The sequence below is a fragment of the Brachionichthys hirsutus genome, chromosome 21 (assembly GCF_040956055.1).
Source record: "Brachionichthys hirsutus isolate HB-005 chromosome 21, CSIRO-AGI_Bhir_v1, whole genome shotgun sequence".
NCBI lineage: Eukaryota > Metazoa > Chordata > Actinopteri > Lophiiformes > Brachionichthyidae > Brachionichthys > Brachionichthys hirsutus.
Genome location: NC_090917.1, coordinates 8,547,530 through 8,571,771, shown reverse-complemented (window position 1 = coordinate 8,571,771; position 24,242 = coordinate 8,547,530). Strand labels below are relative to the sequence as shown.

General features: G+C 46.6%; 3 protein-coding genes across 3 annotated transcripts; 2 read left to right on the top strand and 1 right to left on the bottom strand.

Annotated features, from left to right (window-relative positions):
• Positions 1–2,354: 2,354 nt before the first annotated feature.
• reep3b (receptor accessory protein 3b) lies at positions 2,355–13,919 on the top strand. Its single transcript, XM_068754299.1, has 7 exons — positions 2,355–2,459; positions 3,259–3,335; positions 3,989–4,109; positions 4,217–4,330; positions 9,219–9,375; positions 10,610–10,743; positions 10,854–13,919. The coding sequence occupies exons 1-7, from the start codon at positions 2,355–2,357 to the stop codon at positions 10,923–10,925; spliced, it is 780 nt and encodes a 259-aa protein (XP_068610400.1). The 3' UTR covers positions 10,926–13,919.
• Positions 13,920–14,206: 287 nt separating this feature from the next.
• On the bottom strand, positions 14,207–18,490 carry nrbf2b (nuclear receptor binding factor 2b). Its single transcript, XM_068754601.1, has 4 exons — positions 18,366–18,490; positions 16,835–16,919; positions 16,132–16,172; positions 14,207–15,743 (listed from the first exon to the last, which is right to left on the bottom strand). The coding sequence occupies exons 1-4, from the start codon at positions 18,393–18,395 to the stop codon at positions 15,048–15,050; spliced, it is 852 nt and encodes a 283-aa protein (XP_068610702.1). The 5' UTR covers positions 18,396–18,490; the 3' UTR covers positions 14,207–15,047.
• Positions 18,491–18,947: 457 nt separating this feature from the next.
• Positions 18,948–21,181, top strand: LOC137910278 (NHL repeat-containing protein 3-like). The gene is made up of 3 exons (XM_068754722.1): positions 18,948–19,194; positions 19,642–19,844; positions 19,996–21,181. The coding sequence occupies exons 1-3, from the start codon at positions 18,948–18,950 to the stop codon at positions 20,587–20,589; spliced, it is 1,044 nt and encodes a 347-aa protein (XP_068610823.1). The 3' UTR covers positions 20,590–21,181.
• The last annotated feature ends 3,061 nt before the right edge of the window (positions 21,182–24,242 follow it).

Genomic DNA, 24,242 nt, shown 5'->3' with positions numbered 1-24,242 from the left:
GATTTTTGAGTAAAAGACAGGAGGCAGAGCTAGAAGTGGAGGAGATGGAGATGCTGAGGTTCTCCTTGGGAGTGACCAGGTTGGATAGGATTAGAAATGAGACAATAAGAGGGACAGTGAAGATTTGACGTGTTGGAGACAAGGTCAGAGAGACCAGACTTTGATTGTTTGGACATGTCCAGAGGAGAGACAGGGACTATATCGGTAGAAGGATGCTGAGGATGGAACTGCCAGGGAACAGGACTAGAGGACGACCCAGGAGAAGAGACATGGATGTAGTGAGGGAGGACATGAATGGCTGGTGTTGGGGAGGACGATGCAAAGGACAGGACTAGAGGACGACCCAGGAGAAGAGACATGGACGTAGTGAGGGAGGACATGAGAGTAGCTGGTGTTGGGGAGGACGATGCAAAGGACAGGACTAGAGGACGACCCAGGAGAAGGGACATGGACGTAGTGAGGGAGGACATGAAAGAGGCTGGTGACCATGCAAAGGACAGGGTGAAGTGGAGAGCATTGATTTGCCGGCGCGACCCCTCACGGGACAAGAAGACGGTCCAGTAGTAGTAGTCGATTCTAAGCTTTTAATCGTCTTCCCATTGTGCACCAGACTGATGCATTTACATTTTAAGGACGGTTTGTGTGAACAGTATTACATGGTCTAATTTTGGAATGCGTTACTGCACCAAAACCAAAAGAGTGTTTTGCTTTTGTTGCCCAGGACATGTCGAACCTGTTATTTATAATGATCTAGAAAGACTGGTTTGTAAAGGCCCAAGAACAACAATCAGATTTGTATTTATTTTTAAAACCAACGAAACATTCTGGTTAATTCTGTGTATTTTTTCTAAGTAGAGTGCAGCATGTTGAAATGCAGCGAGAAATGAGTTATTATGCTTCACGAACCCCGTATAAGTCATTTTCTCATCAGCCAGAGCCACAGGAGCTCAGAGGACGTTCAGACCTGGACTGGAACCAGTCTCACTTCCCGTAGCGGCAGTTCTCCCGACAATCCTGTCTCTGTGTTTTCAGGGGAAAGGTCATGCAATCAAATTCTTGTTCCTGAGGCTCGAACCAGATGTTGGGTGCTCAACTCATTCTGTACCAAAACGTGTATATACAAGTCCAAATAAGTCCATACCTTCCCTTCAAGGATCACGATCGTGACATATATGTATGTGAGGTGTGTTTGTATAGTCGGGGGCGGCTTGATGTGTCACTAAAGCAAAAAATATTCAAGTCAAAGTCAGGGCTCTCTTTGAAATGTTTCTCTGCACAAAAAGCTTGTTTTGTTCGCTTTCTGTTGAAAACTAGTGATTTTGGTGAAAACTGCCTCTTTTCAACCCCCCAGAATGCAAAAGTAGGAATTCTTTTTTTTGTTCCGGATGAAAGAAGACGCTTGAATCATTCATTTGGTTGGTTTGGTGTTTACATCATAGTACACAACATTCTGTAGGTCCTGAAATATTGGTCAAAATGAGGGAAGATGGCCGCGCTGAAACCGGCTGGCACTGAACGGGTTAATCTGGGAGCTCTGCATATTTCTTTTTCTCTTTCTTTCCCACCTCTATTTCTTGCATGTCTCCTGTGTGCTATTGTGTTCTGCTGTTTCTTTCTCGTGATTCTTTGTCAAGAAACCACAGAAATTGAGCTGGAGCCAAGAGTCAAGGCCAATCTAAAAAGCAACCCAGCTATTTTCTCAGCTGCATGAAGAGGGAGGGGGGGGGGGGGGGGGGAGAGACAGAGCACTGTTTTAAAAGCACAACGGTTTCTGGTTTCAGCTAACCTAATGTCATGTGATCTGTTATTTTCCTGATGGAAGATGTAAAGATGTATTCAGCAAGTCTTAAAACTGTTATTCCAAAGCCCCTTTGACACAACCTGATAAAAGGGGCTGTTAGACATTTATCTTGACTCAATTTTCTGTTTAAAGGAAATGTAGGTCATGGTTTTTGCAGCGATGTCCATTTAAAAGCAGTGCGGCGCCAGTATTGGGCTGCTAAGCATCGTTTTGTATTTAGAATTATCTTGCTCTTCATGTTCCTTTAAAAATCCTGTGAATCTGAAGGCAGTCTGTAGACTGTATGTTAAGTATACTTTGCAAATAGACAGCATATACTTTGCCATAAGTGTCAAAATACGCCATGCATTTGATGCATGTTCTACATTTAAATGACATGCATCTCAGTCAGAAGCCATGGTGCATCAGCATAAGGACTGTGCACTGCATGCTTGGGTTATCGAAAAACAGTTCAACAGTTTGAAAATATGACAAATGGTAGGAACTGTGGTTGACGGTGGGCAGTGCTTGTTCAACATTACAGGAGATCAATGGATGTGATTTGTAATGCAAAATGATGAACTTCATGTCTTTTTTGGGCTTCAGGTTGGTGTTCGGGACTCTGTATCCTGCGTACTACTCCTACAAAGCTGTCAAGACCAAAAATGTCAAGGAATATGTAAGTTTTATCCAACATGTTAGTATTTATGTTTATTATGTCTGTTTGTATATATATATACACTCCACGAGGCTCCTGACCATAATACTATGTTGAAGCACAGCACCGGTACGCATCACTCCGCGAGGCTCCCGACTACGGCGGCCGTAACGCTCCGACGTCCATCTAGCGGTGCGGCTTCGACGCTTACCAAAGTCGTACGAAAACATTTGACTGATTTTCGAGCGCCGTGCGCCACATAAAAGGCGCATGGTCGAGTTTTGAGAGAATTTAAGAATTTTAAGTGCGCTTTATGGTCCGTAAAATACGTTATACGTATTATGAATTTTCGCTTATTTTGATAAACGCATCACGTGACCAAGAAGCTTCACAGGCAATTGTTAAGTTTGAGAAAATCCGGTTGCTTTTCAAAATAAAACACCTGTCAGACCAATGGAAATTATGCAAATTAATTTAGTCATTCAACTTCTGATTAGGGTTTTTTTGTTACCGGGTCGTGCTGGAGCCTATCCCAGCGGGCGAGGGGCAGTGTACACCCTGGACAAGCCGCCAGTTCATCGCAGGGCCACACACACTTACACCTATGGACAATTTAGTGTAACCAATTCAGCCAGGCGTCGTTTGTAAGTACGGGTGGTCGTAAATCGCGCAGGTTGTAACTCAGATAGTGCATGTAGATAAACACAACCTCATGCACATTGCACTTAGGGGAACTCTGCGGTATAATAATCTGGAGCTATTCTCCAGGTCGGGTCCATTTATTGGTCTTGCTTCATTGTTCAGTGTTCTTTCTGTGTAGGTGCGATGGATGATGTACTGGATTGTGTTTGCCCTCTACACTGTGGTGGAGACGATCGCAGACCTCACACTAGCATGGTCAGTTACACACACACACACACACACACACTATATTGCCAAAAGTACTCACTCACCAATCCAAATCATTGAATTCAGGTGTTCCATTCACTTCCAATCAATCACAATCACATACCTTGAATTAATCCCTCTGCTCTACTAATGTTGGCTTCGTTCATTGATTATGTAAATAAGATTAGCAATAGTAATGAGGATTCTGAAGTCCACGTCGCTAGTCCTTCTGTCCGTGGTGCTGCAGAACCTGGACCTGTGGCCAAAGGGCTGATGTCCACGTCGCTAGCATTAGCATTTAGTTTTTGTCTGCTCCTGCTCTGTCTCACTATCACTTCCCTATCCATCTCCTTGACTCGTCTCCGACCTGCCATTCTCTCTCTCTCTTTCTTTCTCTCTCTCTCAACCCAGCCGGCCAGACAGATGGCCGTCCACCATGAGCCTAGGTTCTGTCCAAGGTTTCTGCCCGTTAAAGGGAAGTTTTTCCTTGCCTCCGTTGCTCTTGTGGGTCAAGTTGGGTTCTGTGTTTCCCTGCAGGTCTTTCCCTGCTAATCCTGTAAAGTGCCTTGAGATGACTTTATGTTGCGATCTGGCGCTATATAAATAAAACTGAATTGAATTGAATTAATCATGCTACATTTGAAATGCATGTCTATTGCCAGGTTTCCTCTGTACTATGAGCTGAAGATCGCCTTTGTGATCTGGCTGCTTTCCCCCTACACCAGAGGAGCAAGTCTTATTTACAGGAAGTGTTTGCACCCTTTGCTCTCCTCCAGAGAAAAGGTGAGATCGTCAGTCCATCCATATCCACTTCTCACTGTTTGTTGTTGAAGATAGTCTAACTAAATTTGACTCAATGGAAAAATAGCTTTATTAATGTCTCCCTTTAGGAAATCGACGATTATATTGTGCAGGCCAAGGAGAGGAGCTATGAGACCATGGTCAACTTTGGCAAACAGGGACTGAGCATTGCAGCCACTGCTGCTGTCACTGCCGCTGTCAAGGTAGGTGTCTGTAGCTTAGGGAGTTTTTAATTCAACTGTATATATGAGTGAATATATTAGTGGGTGTGCTCAGTCAAAAGCAGCAGGATTGTACCATTGACTCAATGTTAGTGCAGGGCAGAGTTCAGAGTCCTCACAGCCTGAGGAAGAGGCTCCTCCTCCTCGCTCTGGCTACAGACTTCCTCGTGAAGACATCCTGGATGGTTGGAAGTGTTGTATCCATGGTCTGCTCAAAGGTTCTAAATGTACAAAGAAGGAAAATGTCTGCCTAAATGACATGTGCAAAGCTAGTCGGAAGATGGTTGAATTGTGCTCTTTGCTTGATCTTTTTCTAAAGTAGGACATAATACAACAAATATGTCATGTACACATGACAGAGCCCTGGTAACCCCCCCCCCTTGTTGTCTTCATGATGGCAGAGGTGCATTTGCTTGCCTGACCAAAAAGGAAAAAAATGCACTTGTCAGTGAACATTTATGCTTTCCCTGAAAAATAACATTTAACAATGTTATGCTGTATTTATTTCTTAATTGAAAATATAAAAAATAATATTTTATAAGAGCAACAATAGTATAGGAAACCAAATAACGTCAACCTAAAAGGAGTGTAAAAAGCCCCCCTAAAAACATAAAACTTTAAAATTGTGGAAGTGGAAGTTGCACACATTTAAGGTCCAGATTAAAGAAGAAATCAAATTAAAGCCGCAAGCGGCGTTGTAGGCCCTCGCCGGCCGACAGGCCGTTGAGCTGACCCGCCGACGCACGCCGCTTTTGTCCTGAGTGCTTCGCAAGTGTTTAGATTTGAGCTGCATTGGTAGCTCACAGCTTAGTCAAATCGTTATTTGGATTATATGGCCATCTGCCATCAGGAGTTTTTAAGTTTCAATCCAATAGGGCTGCCTTCCTGTGTGTCTGGGGGCGTGGCCATAATACTTTTTTTTTTTGCCCTGACATGACGCACGTCAACTCGTGTTTGTGTGTGTGTGTGTGTGTCTGTGTGTCTGTGTTGTTTAGTGTCGGGGTGTGTGTGTGTGTGTTGTTGAGTGTCGTGGGTGTGGGCGTGGGTGTGTTGGTCGCCCGATGGTTGACTCGCTGCGCTCGTCAACCATCGGAAGACAGTTACAAACCCGAGTTGACTCGCTGCGCTCGTCAACTGTGTTTGTGGATCTCTGTGTGTGTGCGTGTGTGTTGTTTAGTGTCGGGGTGTGTGTGTGTGTGCTGTTGAGTGTCGGTGTGTGTGTGCGTGGGTGTGTTGGTCGTCCTCAACAGCATGGCAGAGTTGGATGCCGAGGGTTGACGAGCTGCGCTCGTCAACTTGTCGTCTTCTGCGTTGCAAAAGCAATAGCCCCTTACGCCTAGTATAGGCGCTCGGGCCTAAAGAATAAAGAATTTTTGCAAAAACAATATAACTTTTTTTCTGAGTGTGCGATTTCTACACAAAATACATTTTCGGAATGGTCTCGACGAGGGCTACGCGTCTGTGGGGGCACACAGACACACACAAACACGAGTTGACTCGCTGCGCTCGTCAACTCGTGTTTGTGTGTGTCTGTATGTGTGTGTTGTTGAGTGTCGTGTGTGTGGGCGTGGGTGTGTTGGTCGCCCGATGGTTGACTCGCTGCGCTCGTCAACCATCGGAAGACAGTTACAAACACAGTTGACTCGCTGCGCTCGTCAACTGTGTTTGTCGATGTCTGTGTGTGTGCGTGTGTGTTGTTGAGTGTCGGTGTGTGTGTGTGTGTGCTGTTGAGTGTCGGTGTGTGTGTGCGTGAGTGTGTTGGATGCCGAGGGTTGACGAGCTGCGCTCGTCAACTTTGTCGAGGGTTGACGAGCTGCGCTCGTCAACTTGTCGTCTTCTGCGTTGCAAAAGCAATAGCCCCTTACGCCTAGGATAGGCGCTCGGGCCTAATGATTTCCGTCATTACCTACTCGCGTGTTTGTATTTTAGTGAAGTGTTCCTCTAAGCCTAAGGGAATGAAGACCACGTTGAAAGGCTGACTGTCTTTGGTCCAGTTGAAGTGTGGCTCTGCCCCCCCGCTCACGAACTAACCCTCTCTTATGACTTGTTTTTTTCTCTGTACCATCCTCCTTTCTTCAAGGTTTCTTTGTTTCCGCAGACTACTCTGAGGTAAAACCAAAGTTTAAGCAGCATGGACTCAATGTTCCATTTCCACTTCATACCAGCATTAACCTTCCCTTACGCCATATTTCCAATTATTTCATTTTTTCTTCTTCTTCTTTTTAATCTGAGACTTCAGTTAGATTTTTTTTCTCCCTTTATCCGCTTGCTGTGGCTCATTTTTTGATCTCCCTCCATGACAATGACATCGCCATCGTATAATTTCATTTCTTGGCAGTAATACCCCCTAATCACTTTCTATGTATTCAATTGTCATAAAAAAGGCATTTTACAGGTGGAGCAGGGAAAGACAGAACCCAACTTGTCTCAAAAGAACAGGCACTTTGGAGACGGAGGAAAGGAAAAACTTCCCTTTCACAGGCAGAAACTTTGAAGAGAAGAGTTCACGTAAACATGTTGACTGTAGTTGTACCAATATTGCTTTTAATAATAATAATAAAATAATAATACATTTTATTTGGAGGCGCCTTTCTCGGCACTCAAGGACACCGTACAACACATATCAAGAATAACATATCTAAAATAAGAATGCAACAATAGTAAGTTCAAAACAAATTTAATGGAAATAAATTACGATTGTGATATGGTAATAAGAAATAAAGATAAAACTAAAAATCAACAGTTGGCTTCATAAAGAGTATGCATTTCTAAACAGATGTGTTTTGAGTTGTGCTCTGAAATGGTGGAAAGAATCAATGTTTTGGAGTTGGGGTGGTAATGAGTTCCAGAGATGGGGAGCAGAGCGGCTAAATGCTCTGCTCCCCATCGTGATCAGACGGGTGGAGGGGACAAACAGATGTATGGAGGAAGAGGATCTCAGGGTGCGGGAAGGAGTGGGGACACAAAGGAGGTCGGACAGATATCGAGGGGCGAGGTTGTGGATGGTCGTGAAGGTTAGCAACAGAATTTTAAACTGAAGACGAAACTGGATCGGAAGCCAATGAAGTTGTTGGAGGACAAGAGTGATGTGATGGCTGAAAGGGGTTCCGGTGGTGATACGCGCAGCTGAATTCTGGACTAGTTGAAGTTTATGGAGGGATTTGTGAGGGAGGCCAGAGAGAAGAGAATGACAATAGTCCAGACGGGAGGTGACCAGACTATGGACAAGGACAGCAGTAGTGTGAGGGGTGAAGTATAGTAAAGTATATACTACAGACTGTATGGGTAGCTTTGTTTAACAGGATATATTAAAGAAAAAAAGATTTCAAACATGCTCTAGAATGCATCATGGCAATGTTTTTTCACTGTTTTAGGTTGTCTGGAAATGTTGCACTTTTCATGTTGTGCTGCCATCAGTCCTTTAACACACATTTCTGTTCCCTCTGGCTCTAGACAGACCTCCTTTCTGTCACTTGTTTCTGCTGCAGTTACCACAATGCAATAAATGTGTTGCAAGAAGCAGCCATAAAAAAAAGCTAGCTTTTTGTGAGGATTCACGAAATAGGATTTGTTCCTCGGTGCCAACGTGTGACATAAATCATAAAATCACGATAATAATGGACTAATATAGGAATATAAACATTTAACAGCAGCATCAAGGGTGGATTTACAGATGTGCCTTAGCAGCACAATGTCGACATGATCACAAAGGGCAGGAGCCGGACATAAAGTGCTCACGAGTCTTCTGGCAGGGGGGTTCTGGTCCGGACGGACCGTAGGTTCCTGCCTGAAGGGAGGGGGTCAAACGGTTAAAGATTTCAATTCATTTGCTTCATCAACCAAACAACCACTCAGGTCAGGTCAGCGTCTGCAGTGCAAGATTTAGATAACTGTTAATAACTGTGTAACTAATAATAATAACTGATAAAGTATTTTGATCTAAGCATTTTAGGAGTAATTTAGAAATTAGTCGCAGAATGGCATTAGCTCTTTCATTACCAGGTTCATTATTTTTTTAAGATTAGATTAGCTAAAAATAGTAATAGTAACTTTCCTGATGGTACTTATACAGTTGCGCTATTGTAATACAATTGTGTATTAGGTAGGTCACAGTACTATGTGAGGCCAACCAGTAGAAAGTTTTAAGGGTTGATATGAGTCGTTTTAAGCAGGTCAAAGGAGAACTGGAATACACAGTATCAAAATAGATCTAGAAAGTACAACTGTTGAACTGATCGGCCTCAAAGAAATAACAAATAATCTAGAACTGATGAAACAAATCGAGGTAAATGCCATATAATTTTTGTTTGTTTGTTTGTTGTTGTTATTTCCCCCAAAAGTCTCTTATTTCAGTTGAGGTTGTCTGGTAGAGTCTGAGCAGCCGTTGGCAGGTTCTATGCCCATTCTTCTGAACGTTTTAACATTTAAGATCCTTTCTAGACCAACCGATCAGCCAAGATGATTGGCTGGTCTCTCCCCAGCCTGACGTTAAGCCTCCTGTGGGTTGACCGACAGTTAGATGTCAGCAGACCTGTCTTTAGCATAGCGTAGCTACTGTATGTACTCTGAGTGGCTTAAAACTTCCCCGATCACCAAGTGAGAGGCAATAAGACCTCCAGACAAGCAGCCGGCCTGGAGCTGACTGCCACTTGTATGAAAGTGTGTATCAGAAGCCGTAGCGCATGAATCAATGATTTCCTGTCTGCAGCAGAACTTCCACCGCCTGCTGAACACGAGGATTAGAATGTTGCCTACAGGTGTTGAGAGTTTATCAGATTGTTGGAGTTTCTGCTTGAGGGAGCAAGTTGTTGATGATGTAATGTTGACACGTGCATTTTTGTGTGTGTGTGTGTGTGTGTTTGTGAACCAGGGTCAAGGTGCCATCACAGACAAGCTGCGTAGCCTCAGCATGCATGATCTCACACAGATAAACCAGCAAGAAGACCGAGGACAAATCCAGTACAGCTCTCATTCAGCCAACCCTGCTGTCAGGAGAGCTCGAAGCATTGACGCTGCAGACGAAGCTGGTGCGTACGCGCGCACGCACGCACGCACGCACACACACTCTCACACACACGCGCACACACGCACACACAATCGCACTCACAATGAACTTCACTCTCAGCCACAGCATTAGAAGCTCCTGCCTAATATCAGCCTCCAGAAGAGCGCTGACTCAAGAAGCGGCTTCTTTTAGGTCTTCTGTGTTCTGTGGTGCCATCTTTATGGATCAAATGTATTGATCCGGCACAGCCCACATTGGTTGATTGGATTGAGATCTGAGGAGCGGTCAAACACCTTGAACTTGCTGTTGCGTTCCCAAACCATTGCTCTGTGGTCCCGGCTTGATGCACCCGGCACACAGGAGACAGTCTCGGTCACAGAGTCTTGGACTGTGTTGCTCAAAGCTCCAGGTAGTTGCAACGCTTTGTGTGTCCTGACTCCTCCACTCCTTGCTTAGTGTGTGCTGCCCTCTGCTGGAGCAGCAGCAGCCTCGCCCTTTTCTGCACCAGTTACTCCGAATGCCCCGATACTCCAGTTCAAGCCGAATTTACATGAGACATTGTTGGATTTTAATTGTGACGCCACCAACAAACGTGGTGTGAAGGAAAATGTGCCATATAGCCAGACCTTTGACCCCAATTCCAATCAAGTTTGGACACGGTGGAAATTGTAAAATGAAAATGGATGATTTGCAAATAATTTAAACCCAAAATGCAACTAAGAAGAGCACCAAAGGATTTGGAGTTTGTCAGTGCTTTCAGTGTGCCGGTACGCACCGGTACGGAGTTCCGGGACGCCTAAAAATATCCCTTCAGCGTTCCGGTACGCTCCGTTTGAATCCTTCACAAGCCGCACCGCTGCTTATCATAAATTAAATGACGTTTTTTTTCAAAACGATTAAGTATACAAAGAGTGCATAAAGATTACATAACAATCATACATTCAAATAATTTGTAGGTGATACAGATATATTTTTTAGGCCTTTTTGTTCAATGAGCCAATAATTAATTTTATACATGCCAAACTTTCGTTATAAAAATGATCTTACTACATTTACATTTGTGGATATAGAACTTGTTTCCTCACGACTATTTCCTGTGACGGAAACGTCTGCTCTCACACTCGCTTTTTTCCTGCAGCAGCTGAAGGCTTTATTAAATACGTGAAGTTTCTCTGAACAAACACACTTTTAATGACTGTTGTGAATGACTGTTTATTTGTGCAATCTGATTGTGAACCCCCCCCCCCCCCCCCCAGATTACTTTTATGACCAGGAGGAGGTAACGGATGAAGAGACGGAGCCAATCTTCTCTGAAGACGAGGCTGTGAGCCAGAAAGGACTGAGACGATCACAGAGTGTCAAGATCTCCCGGTCTAGAGTTCGCAAAGATGTGAGTTGTGATTCCTGTGAGCTCTGCTGGAGGCTCTCTGCTCAGAGGGCAGAGGGCAGTCTGTGTGTGATGATGTCATGGTTGCTCAGGCTGCATTCTCTCGTCAGCAGGCTCGTTATGGATCTCTGAAGATTAAAGGCAAGAAGAGACCCGCGCTGAGCTCCGTTAACTACGGGCTGTAAAGACGAGTCTGCCGACGCACCCGGGACACGACAGACACGTGCACAGCAAGCGCCGTCTGCTCATTGGTGGATGGCATCATCAGCTTCCAAGTCGGATCTTCTCATTCTGCTGAGATTATTTTCACAGCTTTATTGCAGGATTGAGGGAGGTCCGTTGAGTCGGGTCGGAGGAGGAGGAGCTTGTCGCGCTTCTCTGGGCTGATGGCCTCCTCTGTTAGTCATAGTTTAGTTTTAGGTGTGGGGTTATACATGTGTACTCTTTTATTGTACGTTTGGGTTAGCTTCTGTAAGTTTGATGGTACCTTTTCTTATTGGGCACCATTTCCAGAACATGAACCAGAAAACCCACAACTTCACTCCGGGGTCATTTTGAGTAACTCGCGTCGGTGAAGGTTTCCGGCTTCCGGCTTGTTTCAACTAACAAGTAAATGTTTATTTCTTTCCATTTGGATGCTTAACAGAAATGATTTCAAACGGAAGTTCTGCTTGTGGCTAAAGACATTACAGTCATGACTTGACAGCCCATCAGATGTTTAACAATTCAGACCTTATCAGAAAGGCTTTAATGTGAACAACGAACAACGTTCACCCATTTAGAAAGCATGACTGACTTTAAATAGCTTTTACCAAGAGTGCCTCATCGAAATCTGACTCCAGCTTTAACTTCTGCTGCCTTCCAGCTAGTATTGATGAGGAACGTGTTCCTCGCTACACGTCTCATCATAACAGCAGCGCCTACTCTACTCCTCTGTACGAATGGACATTCCCAGTCGCCGCGGTGACATGCGAGTTGCTGCGGGGCCCCCGTAGCTCTAGCAGGGGAGGGGATTTGACTCCAGATGTGGAGTCTGAGTGAAACACTAGCCTTTGTTCTCCGGGAGCAGAGAACCTGTTCAGAGACCGAAAGGGACGACGATTTCAGCCTTTATAAAGGCCCAGGCGTCTTCTTGCTGTCGATGATTGTTTTTTATTGTTACTCGTGTGTTATTGTATGATCCTACTGCAGGTTGTACAGTTGTAGCTGTTGGTGAATAATGTGTGTGTGTGTGTGTTGGCTTGGGTCAGAGTTGTTTTCTATCACGTGGTTTTGCACATTCAGACCTTTTTATCGATGCTGTTATTTTGTACTCCACATTGCTTCAGGACGCTCACTGAACTGAGGCTCGTGGCCTCCAGTAGCATTTTCGTGTCTGCTCGTTTTTGTCCTGGTGCTGCTCTGACACACCGAAATCACTCCTATAGTTGCTCATTGAACAAATATCGGACATTCACGCCATGATTTGTGTGTCTGATTCAGATTTCTGTCGGGCTGCAGAATGAAGCAGGATTCCTTGAAATTAAAACTATTGAATAATGGAAGCGATCAACTTCGTGACTGTGTGCTGTCCAGAGGGCCCAGAATAATCTGATAGATTATGTTTCAGTCAGTCTCATGTTTCAGATGTGACCTTCGCCAAGGCAGTTATGTTTTTGCCGCCGTTTGCTCTGATGTGGAACGACTATTAAACGTTGCTTGTTAGAAATCTCTATCTCTAATATTAAGTGCACACGAGGAACCCGACACGATTGTGTTAAATTCCATAAACATCGGTCAATAATCAACCGAGATATTGAGGAACACTTTCTGAAGCTCCATTGGCTGCAATGTTAATGAAAATGTCAAAGTGATCCAGAATCAGGATCATCACCAAAATGTATTCCTCTTTTCTGGTAACATTCCCAACATTTCCTAAAGAAAACTCATCAAGATCCGTCTAACGTTTTGAGTTCTGTTGCTAAGAGAGAAACAGACGGATAAACGGCAGCAAAAGCATGACGTCCTCTGCGGCGGTAAAGATGGCCGCCTGCCGTTCGTGCCTGGGTGTTTATTCGGTGCAGCACAGCACCAAGCTGAGCCGGACGTGATGCTGGCCACTGGGCCAGTGGGGCTACTCTGGAGGACCAGACTGGATCTCTGACTGGATCTCTGATGTGATGCCAGGTTGTCCTTTTCATAAGCGTCTCCCCACATAGATGTCTTGTATCGTTTCACACACTAACGCCAACCGTGACTCTCCTTTTCGCCGCTACACTAATGCAATTCGATACTCTGTAGGTGAAGGGAGGCTGGTTTAATGGAACACGGGCGGTACTCGAGCCGAAACGTCAGAAGCAGCAGTTTCTAGTTTCTGGGCTCAAACGGGGACCATTGTTTAAGTTAATAGTGAGATTGTCTTATCTTCTAACCAGTTTCTATGTCTTATGTTTGGCTGGTTCCATTAGGTTTGTGGTGTTTTAACTGGTTTGGACAAGTAAACATGTTGAGGTGATTAATGTACTTTAATATTTGACTTTAATACCGCTACACCAGCACTTCATAAATCATTTTTTTGTATAGATTTTATTGAATTAATCATTTTTAAGATAGTTTGCGTATTCATTATTCAATGAAGTCAACAAAATGTAAGTTATAATGTCTGTGAGTTGTGGATAGTTCAACATGACATCTCGCACCAAATCTAGAATTATTATTGCAGGCAGCCCCGTAACCGTGGTGACGGGCTGATTACAGATGTTGCCGCCTTCACACGCATCCTGGTGAGTTTGTTGCTGACGCAATGATCGGATCATTGAAGCCTAAACTGGGTTTTCGTTGCAACAAAAAGCTTCTCAATGAGGCGTGTTTAGCCAAGTGGTGCAAAACAACGTGAAGGTGACACCGTTGCAGTCGGAGCACCGGTTCCCATGGTTCTGGGTTTGTTTCTGAACGGGTTCTGGGTGCATCTTAAGGTGCCGCTGTCTTCCTCCCGTTTATCGCGTTTACTGGATGCTTCTGACTCATGATACCAAAGTGTTCTCACCTTGAGCTGTGTGGGGATTCGGGGGCTTTCGATGAAGGCTATCCAATTATTCATTCATCTTCCTGACCGCGTTTGTCCGGTACCGGGTCGCGGGTCGTGCTGGAGCCCATCCCAGCAGTCGGCTGTCCAATTACAATAACAGAAATAAAACAAATGGAATAATCTCTGTGGTCTGAGTCTTTATTACCTCCAGGAAGGAGGTTATGCTTTCACCTGCTTTGGTTTGTTCTGGAGATGTCGGGAATCCTAGTCGATCACATGTTGGTGATGATCCAGAAAGAATCCTGGATTCTAGATTACTTTTTTTTCATGGAATGTCCCACTTCGTGAGGTGAAACACTGCAGAGAGAATATTGCGTCTTTCAACTTCTTCACAACTGAGGCTGCTAAAAAAAAAAAAATAAGATCTGAGTGTCAAAGGTCAAAGAAAGAGAGCCTATGGTTAATACACTTTGTTTATTTGAGTCTGGGTCATTGATCCAGATATATTCACCCAGTTCCTGACGCCGTTGCATTCTTTCTTTAAGGTGAATGAAACCTGCTACAAATGATTTAAAAACGAAACGCCAGAGCTCGACTCCACATCTGGAACAGCATGATACACTTCCTGCTAACAGGCAACACTCGACTCAGAGAACACCCATTACATTAGTAACCCCAATCAAATGATTTAACAAAAGACAGAAATAATGTCGTCATTTTTCCTCAATGTTCTCGTCTCCAAGACGACGTCAACGACGTCCACATTTAGCTGCAGAGAAAAAAGGTCAGAAAACAAAACAATCTTGGTAATTACATATTTACTCAATTAAATAGCAAATAATTTACTTTCACGTACAAAAGCGTGCACAAAATACCACTGCTTAATCAGAAGGTTTTAGAACCGTATGATTATTAGAACTGATTGATTATCAAACTGGCATTTCTACAAAGTGTGAAATTTGACGTGAATAAAAAGCTTCAGGACACGAATGACGCCGAAGTTCAGTCGGTGGCGGTCTGAAGGTCAATCAAAACACATTTTAACATGGAGCTTCCATCGCCTGCATCTCGATGTTTGCTCGGCTGCAGTGGAAAAGAACCCGAGTGGGCTTTGAGTCGTATTTAAAGCACCTGATAAAGATCCGACCGAGCTTCAGACTTCTGTCAACGTGCACTTTTTAAGGCAACGAGCGGACCTCCTTCCCAGGGCTGATGCATCGCGCTAGCGCGTCATCCATTACTCTGCCTGATGGCTGGGAGTGTCCAAACACTGTTCTGCAGCAGTGGACCCAGGTACTCCTCACAGCTTGTCCCTGTCCAGCAGCTCCTGGAGTTCATTCTGGATGTCCTCTGGCAGCTCCAGCGGGGGCAGGTCATCTAGACACAGGTCTTCTTGAGCCGGCATCTCCAGCGGCGGCAGCTGAGGGATGGCAATCTCCTTCTCCTTCGCCACGCTTTTCCTTTCTGGCCCGCCTCCTCTTCCCAGAGCATCTCCTGCTTGTGGGAGAACCCACAGCTCTGAGCGCTCTACGATGTCTGCCGCTTCTGAGCGGAGCCGGCCATTTTCTGACTGGAGCCGCTTGTTGTCGGCGGACAGTCGTTGATTTTCATCCATCAGGTGGTCGACGAGGCGCCGCAGATCCCCGATGGTGGTCTGCTGTTCTTCTAGTCGGGTTTTGTCGTCTTTGGTGGTCTTGGATCCGGCGCACAGGGGAGTCGGAGGCTGGTGGCCGACAGCCTGTCTCGTCTGAAGCTGGTAGAGCAAGGTGTCGTATTCTCTGTCCCCGATTCCTCCACAGTCTGCAGCTGTAGAGCCATGAGGCTGGAACGGGCCTGCTGACTGGGTCTGGGCAAGATGGCCAGGCCCGCCAGAGGGCGGCACCGGGCAGGGGCGGACCTTCGTCGCCGCACGACGAGCCTCCCTCTTCCAGCGCTCTTGGATCATTTGCTGCTGTTTGATGTGACTGTCCCTCTGCAGCTCCATGGACAGACGGGCCTGAGGAGACAGAATATCAGCGCCGGTCACAGAAAAGCTCGCCTCCCCTGGATTTGGAAAACGACATATTTCATATTTACAGCGACTGGTGTCGAGGGTTAAACCAGTTAAACCAGCGGAAAACAGTGGAATGTCCCCAAACACCTGGATCATTCCACAGATTAGGAGATTCTCTGGTACCGGTATCATGACTGAATACAGACAAGCCATCCACAGGATAACGTTCAACTCCAGAGCTCACCCGACAGGAAACAGGAAGTTCTAATCCTCACAATCTGAAGATTAGAACTCAAGTCGTTCAGTGCAATGACCTCAAACTACGTTGGTAATGCCATAAACCGCTGACACACACACACACACACACACACACACACACACGGCGTCTCACCTGCTCAGACTTTGTTGTCTTCATCGCGTCTGATAAGAGGTCTGAGAAAGAGAGACAGGAAATAAGAGCTCTTGCTACATTACAGCTCACTCACAATAAATACGACAGATTAGTCGGTTTCTGGCAGAGTACAGGATTACACTGAGATTAGCATCGCCAGCATCGGATTGAAGACCTTTGTTTGTTTACACTGGATAAACATGGAGGCTTGTGGATGCTGTAAACAGCCTGTCGGACGTTCAACACAGGCAGCATCTAAAGCCTCCATGCCTCCAGGGGGCCGCAGCCCCCCGGGGGTCGGCCTCCATGCCTCCAGGGGGCCGCAGCCCCCCGGAGGGTCGGCCGGCCTCGCCGGCGGCTGCCACAAAAAATACTCTGATGGTGCAGACAACATAAACTTCAAAAGTCCAAACAATGAAACTCATTAAGATAAAAAAATAAACCAAACAGCTGCCCTATAGGTGATCAATACTCAGCTGCCCAATAGGTGATCAATACTTGTCTCACATGACCCTCTGACCTCATCTCTACTGGCTCAGGAGCAATGAGTAACACTCAGAGACGATGGCGTGTTAAAAACGACCTTTCGAGTCATGGACTGGACATTTCACTAGAGAAGGCGTCTCCAATAGCTAAACCGGTTCAGACGCTGAAACCCGGTTCCGAATCAGAACCGGTTCATTTATCTGACCCCAGAACTCACCTGCTGCTTTCCCATGGCAGGAAATGGCCTCTTCGTACTCCCCAGCCAGCACAAAGCGCTCGGCCTTCCTGCACTGCTGATGAGCCTGAAGACGGGAGGAAGCAGAAACATCTTCTACTTGAACGCCAGCGTATAAAATAAATAGTGTTTAAATGAAGTGTCCCATGTGGTAAATACATGTAGTACTTGAGACACGACATCATCAGTGTGTGAATCAAAGAATACTGCATATTCTTGAGAATGGACAGGATTAGAAATGAGACAATAAGAGGGACAGTGAAGGTCAGAGAGACCAGACTTCGATGGTTTGGACATGTCCAGAGGAGAGACAGGGACTATATCGGTAGAAGGATGCTGAGGATGGAGCTGCCAGGGAACAGGACTAGAGGACGACCCAGGAGAAGAGACATGGACGTAGTGAGGGAGGACATGAGAGTGGCTGGTGTTGGGCAGGACGATGCAAAGGACAGGACTAGAGGACGACCCAGGAGAAGAGACATGGACGTAGTGAGGGAGGACATGAGAGTGGCTGGTGTTGGGCAGGACGATGCAAAGGACAGGACTAGAGGACGACCCAGGAGAAGAGACATGGACGTATTGAGGGAGGACATGAGAGTGGCTGGTGTTGGGGAGGACGATGCAAAGGACAGGACTAGAGGACGTCCCAGGAGAAGAGACATGGACGTAGTGAGGGAGGACATGAGAGTGGCTGGTGTTGGGGAGGACGATGCAAAGGACAGGACTAGAGGACGACCCAGGAGAAGAGACATGGACGTAGTGAGGGAGGACATGAGAGTGGCTGGTGTTGGGGAGGACGATGCAAAGGACAGGACTAGAGGACGACCCAGGAGAAGAGACATGGACGTAGTGAGGGAGGACATGAGAGTGGCTGGTGTTGGGGAGGACAAGGCAAAGGACAGGACTAGAGGACGACCCAGGAGAAGAGACATGGACGTAGTGAGGGAGGACATGAGAGTGGCTGGTGTTGGGGAGGACAAGGCAAAGGACAGGACTAGAGGACGACCCAGGAGAAGAGACATGGACGGCGGAATCGTAATCTCATTGTTGTGTCCAGCATTCATTAACAATGACCAGCCGTTATTTATGTCGGGTAACCAGGGCGATGATTACACTAGTTTTACTGCTGCTAATACACATCTGTGTATCCAGTCCTGCTGCTGCTGTTTTGTGGTGTGTCTGTACTTGTATGTTTTTGTATCTTAGTCACTACTGTTACATGTAGCACGACTTCCCAGAGAAACATTCCTAGTCTGTGAACCCACCATTACAATAGTCCTTCGCTACTAAAAATAACAGGAATTATTTAAATCGCGTAGCTATATCCACATAATAAAACCCGGAAGTACTACATATCCGAGATAAAACCAAATACTTCATGAATAGCAGAAACAAGCTAATAGAACATCTGAACACAGAGGCTACTTTACTCTGTGTGAAAGCTAATGTAGCTAACCCAATCCTCTGCTAGGGAAGGCTAGCCTGCTATTGCGACATCAACACCGACACTTACGAGATTCAGCGGGCTATCCAGCACCTCCATGGGGTCGAATGTTCGACGGCTCGCACTACATGAAAGACTGCGGTCAAACGAAACCGAGACAAAATCAAAAAACCGCTGTCAGGCAGGCACAACCGTGTTCCCCTGGTGGTCCCTGCCAATTCCAGAAAGCCCCGTCCACGCTTGATGACGTCAGATCCGGTCTCCGTTTGATCCAATGCGCTGCCATTTCCGGCAATAGAAAAGGTTTAATTAAAACTTGACCCAAAATGTAAATTGAACCTGAACTAATATTTACTTAACTCACGCTACAGTTTGTGTTAAATATGGGCGCCACAGGTCCCATGGTTGCATTCCTAATGCTCTTATTGTGAAACTTCAAACGGAAGTGCCGCATTACATAGATTTTTGTTTGGGACTGCACCGGAAGTGACTTCTAAACCGTGGTTAGGGTGTATTTTTTTCTACTTTTATATCCCTGCGCAGTTTATTTCATGTTTAACGTTGGTTTTTATTCGTCGACTTTAAAACATTTAGCGCGAATGTTGCCTCGCCAGGATTTCAACGCAACACGAAGCAGCCATTAAACCGCGGATGTGGATGAAGAAGAGAGGCCGCAGCTGCCTGGTAGCGTCCAGCATGGCCTTGTTATTGGCCGTGCTGCTAACGGGACTGTACGGGACGATTAACGCCCGCGTCCCGGGGCGCGGTCACCGGCTGCGGGGCAGACCCCTTTACAAACTGGACCTGAGCTGGCCCAAGAACCCGGAGCGCTTCACCGGGGAGGTGTTCGGGGTCGCCGTGAACGAGCGCGCGGGCACGGTGTTCGTGGCTCAGAGAGGTAAACGCATCCTTTAATCCGATTCTGTTCGTGGCTCAGAGAGGTAAACGCATCCTTTAATCCGATTCTGTTCGTGGCTCAGAGAGGTAAACGCATCCTTTAATCCGATTCTGTTCGTGGCTCAGAGAGGTAAACGCATCCTTTAATCCGATTCTGTTCGTGGCTCAGAGAGGTAAACGCATCCTTTATTCCGATATACTAAAAAAACAATCAAAACATTAATATTTGAATTATATATATGTATTTTCTTATATTCCTGGTAATCGTCATATCCTAATTTTACTTCTGTCATATAATATAAGTTATAGTAACAGAGTCAATCAGCTTTGTAGCGTTATGAGGGCGCGTTAATGATGACCGCCCCTCTTTATTTGTCTGTTGTCCTCTACTCGTGTAAAGATGTACTTTACTTTGATCTAATGAAATGGTGCTTTGCTTTGCTCCAAGGTGTCTTCGTACCGAAGGTGCTGGTGTTCACCACAGATGGGGATTTCATTCTGGCCTGGAACACAACTACCCTGGAGATGCCTCATGGGATCTTCCTGGCGGGTTCTGCCTCGTCGGAACCGACCGTGTGGATCACGGACGTGGGGAACGGCCCGTTCGGACACTGCATCAAACAGTACTCGCCGTCTGGGGAGCTCCTGCAGGTGACAGCCGTAGCTAGGCTACGCTTTGCTACAGGCGGATTGAGTTCACACTCCGTTTCGGTTTCCATTTAGCTCGAGGGACATGGAATGTTACCTCTTTGGGGGGGGGCTCTTGTTCTTGAAGCTCTTGAATCTTTCCTTTGCCCGTCAGGTGCTCGGAACGCCGGGGAAGCCGGGCTCCGGCTTGAACCCGCTGCAGTTCGACCAGCCAGCTGAGGTCTTCGTCCACGATTCTGGAGACATGTACGTCGTGGATGGCGACGGCGGGATGAACAATCGCCTCATCAAGCTGTCCAAGGATCTGGAGGTGCTGTGGATGCACGGGGGGGCAGGGCACGGCCCCGCCCAGTTCTACATCCCTCACAGTGTGGCCGTGGATCATGCCCTGAGGGTGTGGGTCGCTGACAGGGGGAACCGGAGGATCCAGGTCTTTAGCTCTATAACTGGGGAGTGGCTGGGGACCTGGGGGAGCTGCTTCAGCGAGGGTGCGCCTTATTCCATCCGCCAGACCCCCGACAGGAAGTATTTAGTGGTTGTCCAGCTCAACACCAACCAGGTCTCTCTGCTGGAGGCCCCCCCGGTGGGTTTGATTGGCCAGTGCAGAGTGGTCAGTGTGATCCAGCTGGCTGAGCAGGTCAAACCCCACCTGGCAGACCTGGACTTGGAGACGGGGGCCCTCTATGTGGCTGAGATTGGGGCGCAGCAGGCTCAGAAGTTCACCCCCCTCAATCTGGGCTTTAACTGATTTATTGAATTACAAACTAAGTGTCATCACATTTGATCAGTCGTTTCAAAATAGGCTGAAAGTTTCCATGTTCAATGTGATCCAGAACAAAATCACAGAAATGTTTTTGGTTACTATGGCGACGACTTCCAATAAGGCTTCAGAGCGGCCGACAAATCAAAGTTATAAAGTTCTTTGCAATACGATTAGGCAGTGAATGAACGTTGTTTTAGGTGTGATTGTATATGAGACCAAACATTCCGCACTAAATGCGATCTCTATTCTACAGGATCAAAGTTTGAGAAGTGATCGAATCACCCAATCAGGAGACTTGTAATCCAGTCCCAGAAAACGTTCATCGTGTTTAAATGAAACCTGTTGACACGAAGCAGAGGGGCGGAGTCTTGTGTTGTCACAGCAAGAAGGTTCTCCCCGTGCCTGCGTGGGTTCTCTCCGGGTTCTCCCCGTGTCTGCGTGGGTTCTCTCCGGGTTCTCCCTGTGTCTGCGTGGGTTCTCTCCGGGTTCTCCCCGTGTCTGCGTGGGTTCTCTCCGGGTTCTCCCCGTGTCTGCGTGGGTTCTCTCTGGGTTCTCCCTGTGCCTGCGTGGGTTCTCTCCGGGTTCTCCCCGTGTCTGCGTGGGTTCTCTCCGGGTTCTCCCCGTGCCTGCGTGGGTTCTCTCCGGGTTCTCCCTGTGCCTGCGTGGGTTCTCTCCGGGTTCTCCCCGTGTCTGCGTGGGTTCTCTCTGGGTTCTCCCCGTGTCTGCGTGGGTTCTCTCCGGGTTCTCCCCGTGTCTGCGTGGGTTCTCTCCGGGTTCTCCCTGAGCCTGCGTGGGTTCTCTCCGGGTTCTCCCCGTGTCTGCGTGGGTTCTCTCCGGGTTCTCCCCGTGTCTGCGTGGGTTCTCTCCGGGTTTTCCCCGTGCCTGCGTGGGTTCTCTCCGGGTTCTCCCCGTGCCTGCGTGGGTTCTCTCCGGGTTCTCCCCGTGCCTGCGTGGGTTCTCTCCGGGTTCTGTCTGGGTTTTCCCCGTGCCTATTGTCCATAGGTGTGAGTGTGTGTGGCGCTGCGATGAACTGGTGACTTGTCCAGGGTGTGCCCCGCCTCTCTGCTGGGACAGGCTCCAGCACGACCTGCGACCCGGTAACGGACCAAGCGGTGAGGAGGATGAATAAATGCATTTTCTGGGTCAGCAGAGATTCTGTCGTCTCCTTTCTCACGGTTGTCTCGTGCACTACAGTAAATCTGACCAACAGGGGGCAGCACTCGACCAGCTCTGCTCCTGAGAAGCTTGCTGCTCTCCTCACCGAGAGACCGATTGTTGTTGTACTTGCATATCATCTCTCAGTCCGACTGGCCAATCAAAGCTTTACGACGCGAGCCTTCATCCCTTTGAATGCCGATGATGGTGAAGGAAGCGCTGATTCGACCGAGGCCGATATGGATCCAGGTAAAGATCTATTATTTGAGTTTATTAACTTAGTTCTCTACAAAATACCAATAAACAAGCTTTGAATATTTCTCTGTATATTTTAATTACAGGTGTCGAATACAAATATTTAGTGGACAAATATCTATGAATGTGTACAATATTGTACTTTGTGTACTTTTTAAATTGAATTTTAATTCATTAATGAACTATTTCATTATTTAGATCGGGGATACGGCCAATGTTTCCTGGCTGCAGAAAGGTTTCAAGTAAATGTAATTTTACACGGTCGTCAGGGTTAAACCTTTATCACGCCATTCTGTAATGTTACCCGTCAAAAAGGTGTGTCCTTTTTTGTTTTTCCCTTTTTTAAAAATAAAAATGTTCTTGGTTGTTGCTTTAAGGAGGCTCCCGACTGTCCTTCCTCTTGGGATGGATAATTCATTTGATAGACGATAATCTGCAGTATTTTGTTCGCTTAGCGTTTTTCATTATCTCCATAGAAATGCGCCTCGGTCACATGGTCAGGCTTCCCAGACATTCAGAGCGCATCGCCTCCTACACACACCTCAGCGATGCGTGTCTGGACCGTCGCTCCAGGAATGTGAGTGGGCCCAGTCTGTACGCCCGGTGGCCACACCGACACACACTTTCTGCATCCACATCCAGGACACTTTCACTGTCCTTTCTTCATTTCTTCTCATTCTCACACGGCCTTTGTTCTGCCCTGCTCCGCTGGTTTCCTCTTCCTCTATGGTTTCTGCCTTGCCGGCTGTTTTGCTGACAGGCTCCAGCTGGATGCGGTGGCCGGATAGAAGTGGCATCCCCAGAGTGTAGGCTGGCCTTTAGACTCACTCTGTATGGGGAGAGCCCACACAAAACTCCCACTCACCTTCCTCACCCACTCAGGAGGGATTCCACACTCCAGAAACATCTTTCCCTCCAGAATACATTCCTTTATTAAATGAGGGTTCCCTGTGATTTCTTTTTTTTTAACGGGGAAATGGCATCTTGAGAATTATTCACATTCTTGGTCTTCATTGGAAAAAGTCTGCGTTTGATATTTATGCTTGTTTTTAAGCCAATCAATGCCTTTCTCTTCCTGACAGTATTAATGTTAGATAATTTAATTCATTCCAAGCTGTTTTATCCTTAATAATCTCATATATTCTTTCTTTTTTCCACCTAGAACATGCTCTGTGGCTGTCACGCGTCAGCGTTACTTTTGATTGCAGCATCATCCCCATCCCAAAATTAGCGAGAATTGATCTGATTTGATTTTGTTAAATGCTGCTGGAGCTCCCATGTCTCTTTTGTGTGTTCTTTGGCATATTAGTGTAGGTCATCACATTTGATTGCCTGTTTCTCGCTCAAAGAAATAGAGCCCTGCGGGGGGTAACGGGACAAGCTGGGAGCAGACATGGTAGAGCAGGACCGGCTGTCAGCGGGAAGACGGATGGCTCTTTCAGTTCCAGCAGCACATCCAGGCCGCTGCTTCTGGGTGTCAGCGGGGGTAAAGTGGGGTCCTTAAATGTGACTTATTTCACAGAATGTTCTGTTCTAATTCCATGTTTGAGTTGGTAGTTTAATACAGTCATTACTGGGCCTTTTCTGTAGGTGAATGGCTGAGGCCGACTCTATTTCAAACATGCTACCCCCCCAACCTGAACGAGGTGGTGTGATGGGGGGGGTGCAGAAGCCCTGCATCAGTTCCTGTCTGTGGTTGAGCATTAACAGATTCTCCATCACAGGCCGCCTCAATGAATGGGACTGAATTTAGCGTCTCCTCTCCGCCACATCCTGATGCCCTGCTGAGGCAGACAGGAGACTGTCAGTGTCTCGTCATTGCAGAGCTGTTCAACAGGATCCTGTGTCTTTGTTCGGACGGGACGGGACAAGACGGGGATGACGACACATCAGCCATAACGACCTGATCTGTAGTTTTGCGCTGCAGCAGAGACGAAGCGCTGGACGAGAAGCGTTACGCTGAGCTTTCAGTCAGCTTTCATCCGTTTGTCCACTTGGCTGTCTGGATGGGAGGTTTGGAACGCAGCGCCGTCTCCCCATTTCTTGATAGCGCACTGTAAAATGACTTTTACTGTTGGGCAGCTTTTTGATTTCTTCCCTGTTTTCATTTAATATTGTAATTCAACAACTTCTGTTCTCTATCACGGTTATTTCCAGTCAATCTAAGTTTATTTTGTTATTATTTTTGTTCATTTTTTCTCCATCTAAGTCTTAAGATTAAGATACAG

Bases quoted from the DNA above. Each gene is read 5' to 3' on its own strand.
- nrbf2b (XM_068754601.1), bottom strand. From the start codon at position 18,395: ATGGAGGTGCTGGATAGCCCGCTGAATCTC. The intron at 16,920-18,365 runs GTAAGTGTCGGT...TCCCGTCTTCAG, and splicing joins TGGATAGCCCGCTGAATCTC to GCTCATCAGCAGTGCAGGAA. The intron at 16,173-16,834 runs GTGAGTTCTGGG...TCTCTTTCTCAG, and splicing joins CTGCCATGGGAAAGCAGCAG to ACCTCTTATCAGACGCGATG.
- LOC137910278 (XM_068754722.1), top strand. From the start codon at position 18,948: ATGTGGATGAAGAAGAGAGGCCGCAGCTGCCTGGTAGCGTCCAGCATG. The intron at 19,195-19,641 runs GTAAACGCATCC...CTTTGCTCCAAG, and splicing joins GGTGTTCGTGGCTCAGAGAG to GTGTCTTCGTACCGAAGGTG. The intron at 19,845-19,995 runs GTGACAGCCGTA...TTTGCCCGTCAG, and splicing joins CGTCTGGGGAGCTCCTGCAG to GTGCTCGGAACGCCGGGGAA.
- reep3b (XM_068754299.1), top strand. From the start codon at position 2,355: ATGATGAACTTCATGTCTTTTTTGGGCTTCAGGTTGGTGTTCGGGACT. The intron at 2,460-3,258 runs GTAAGTTTTATC...CTTTCTGTGTAG, and splicing joins CCAAAAATGTCAAGGAATAT to GTGCGATGGATGATGTACTG. The intron at 4,331-9,218 runs GTAGGTGTCTGT...TTTGTGAACCAG, and splicing joins CTGTCACTGCCGCTGTCAAG to GGTCAAGGTGCCATCACAGA.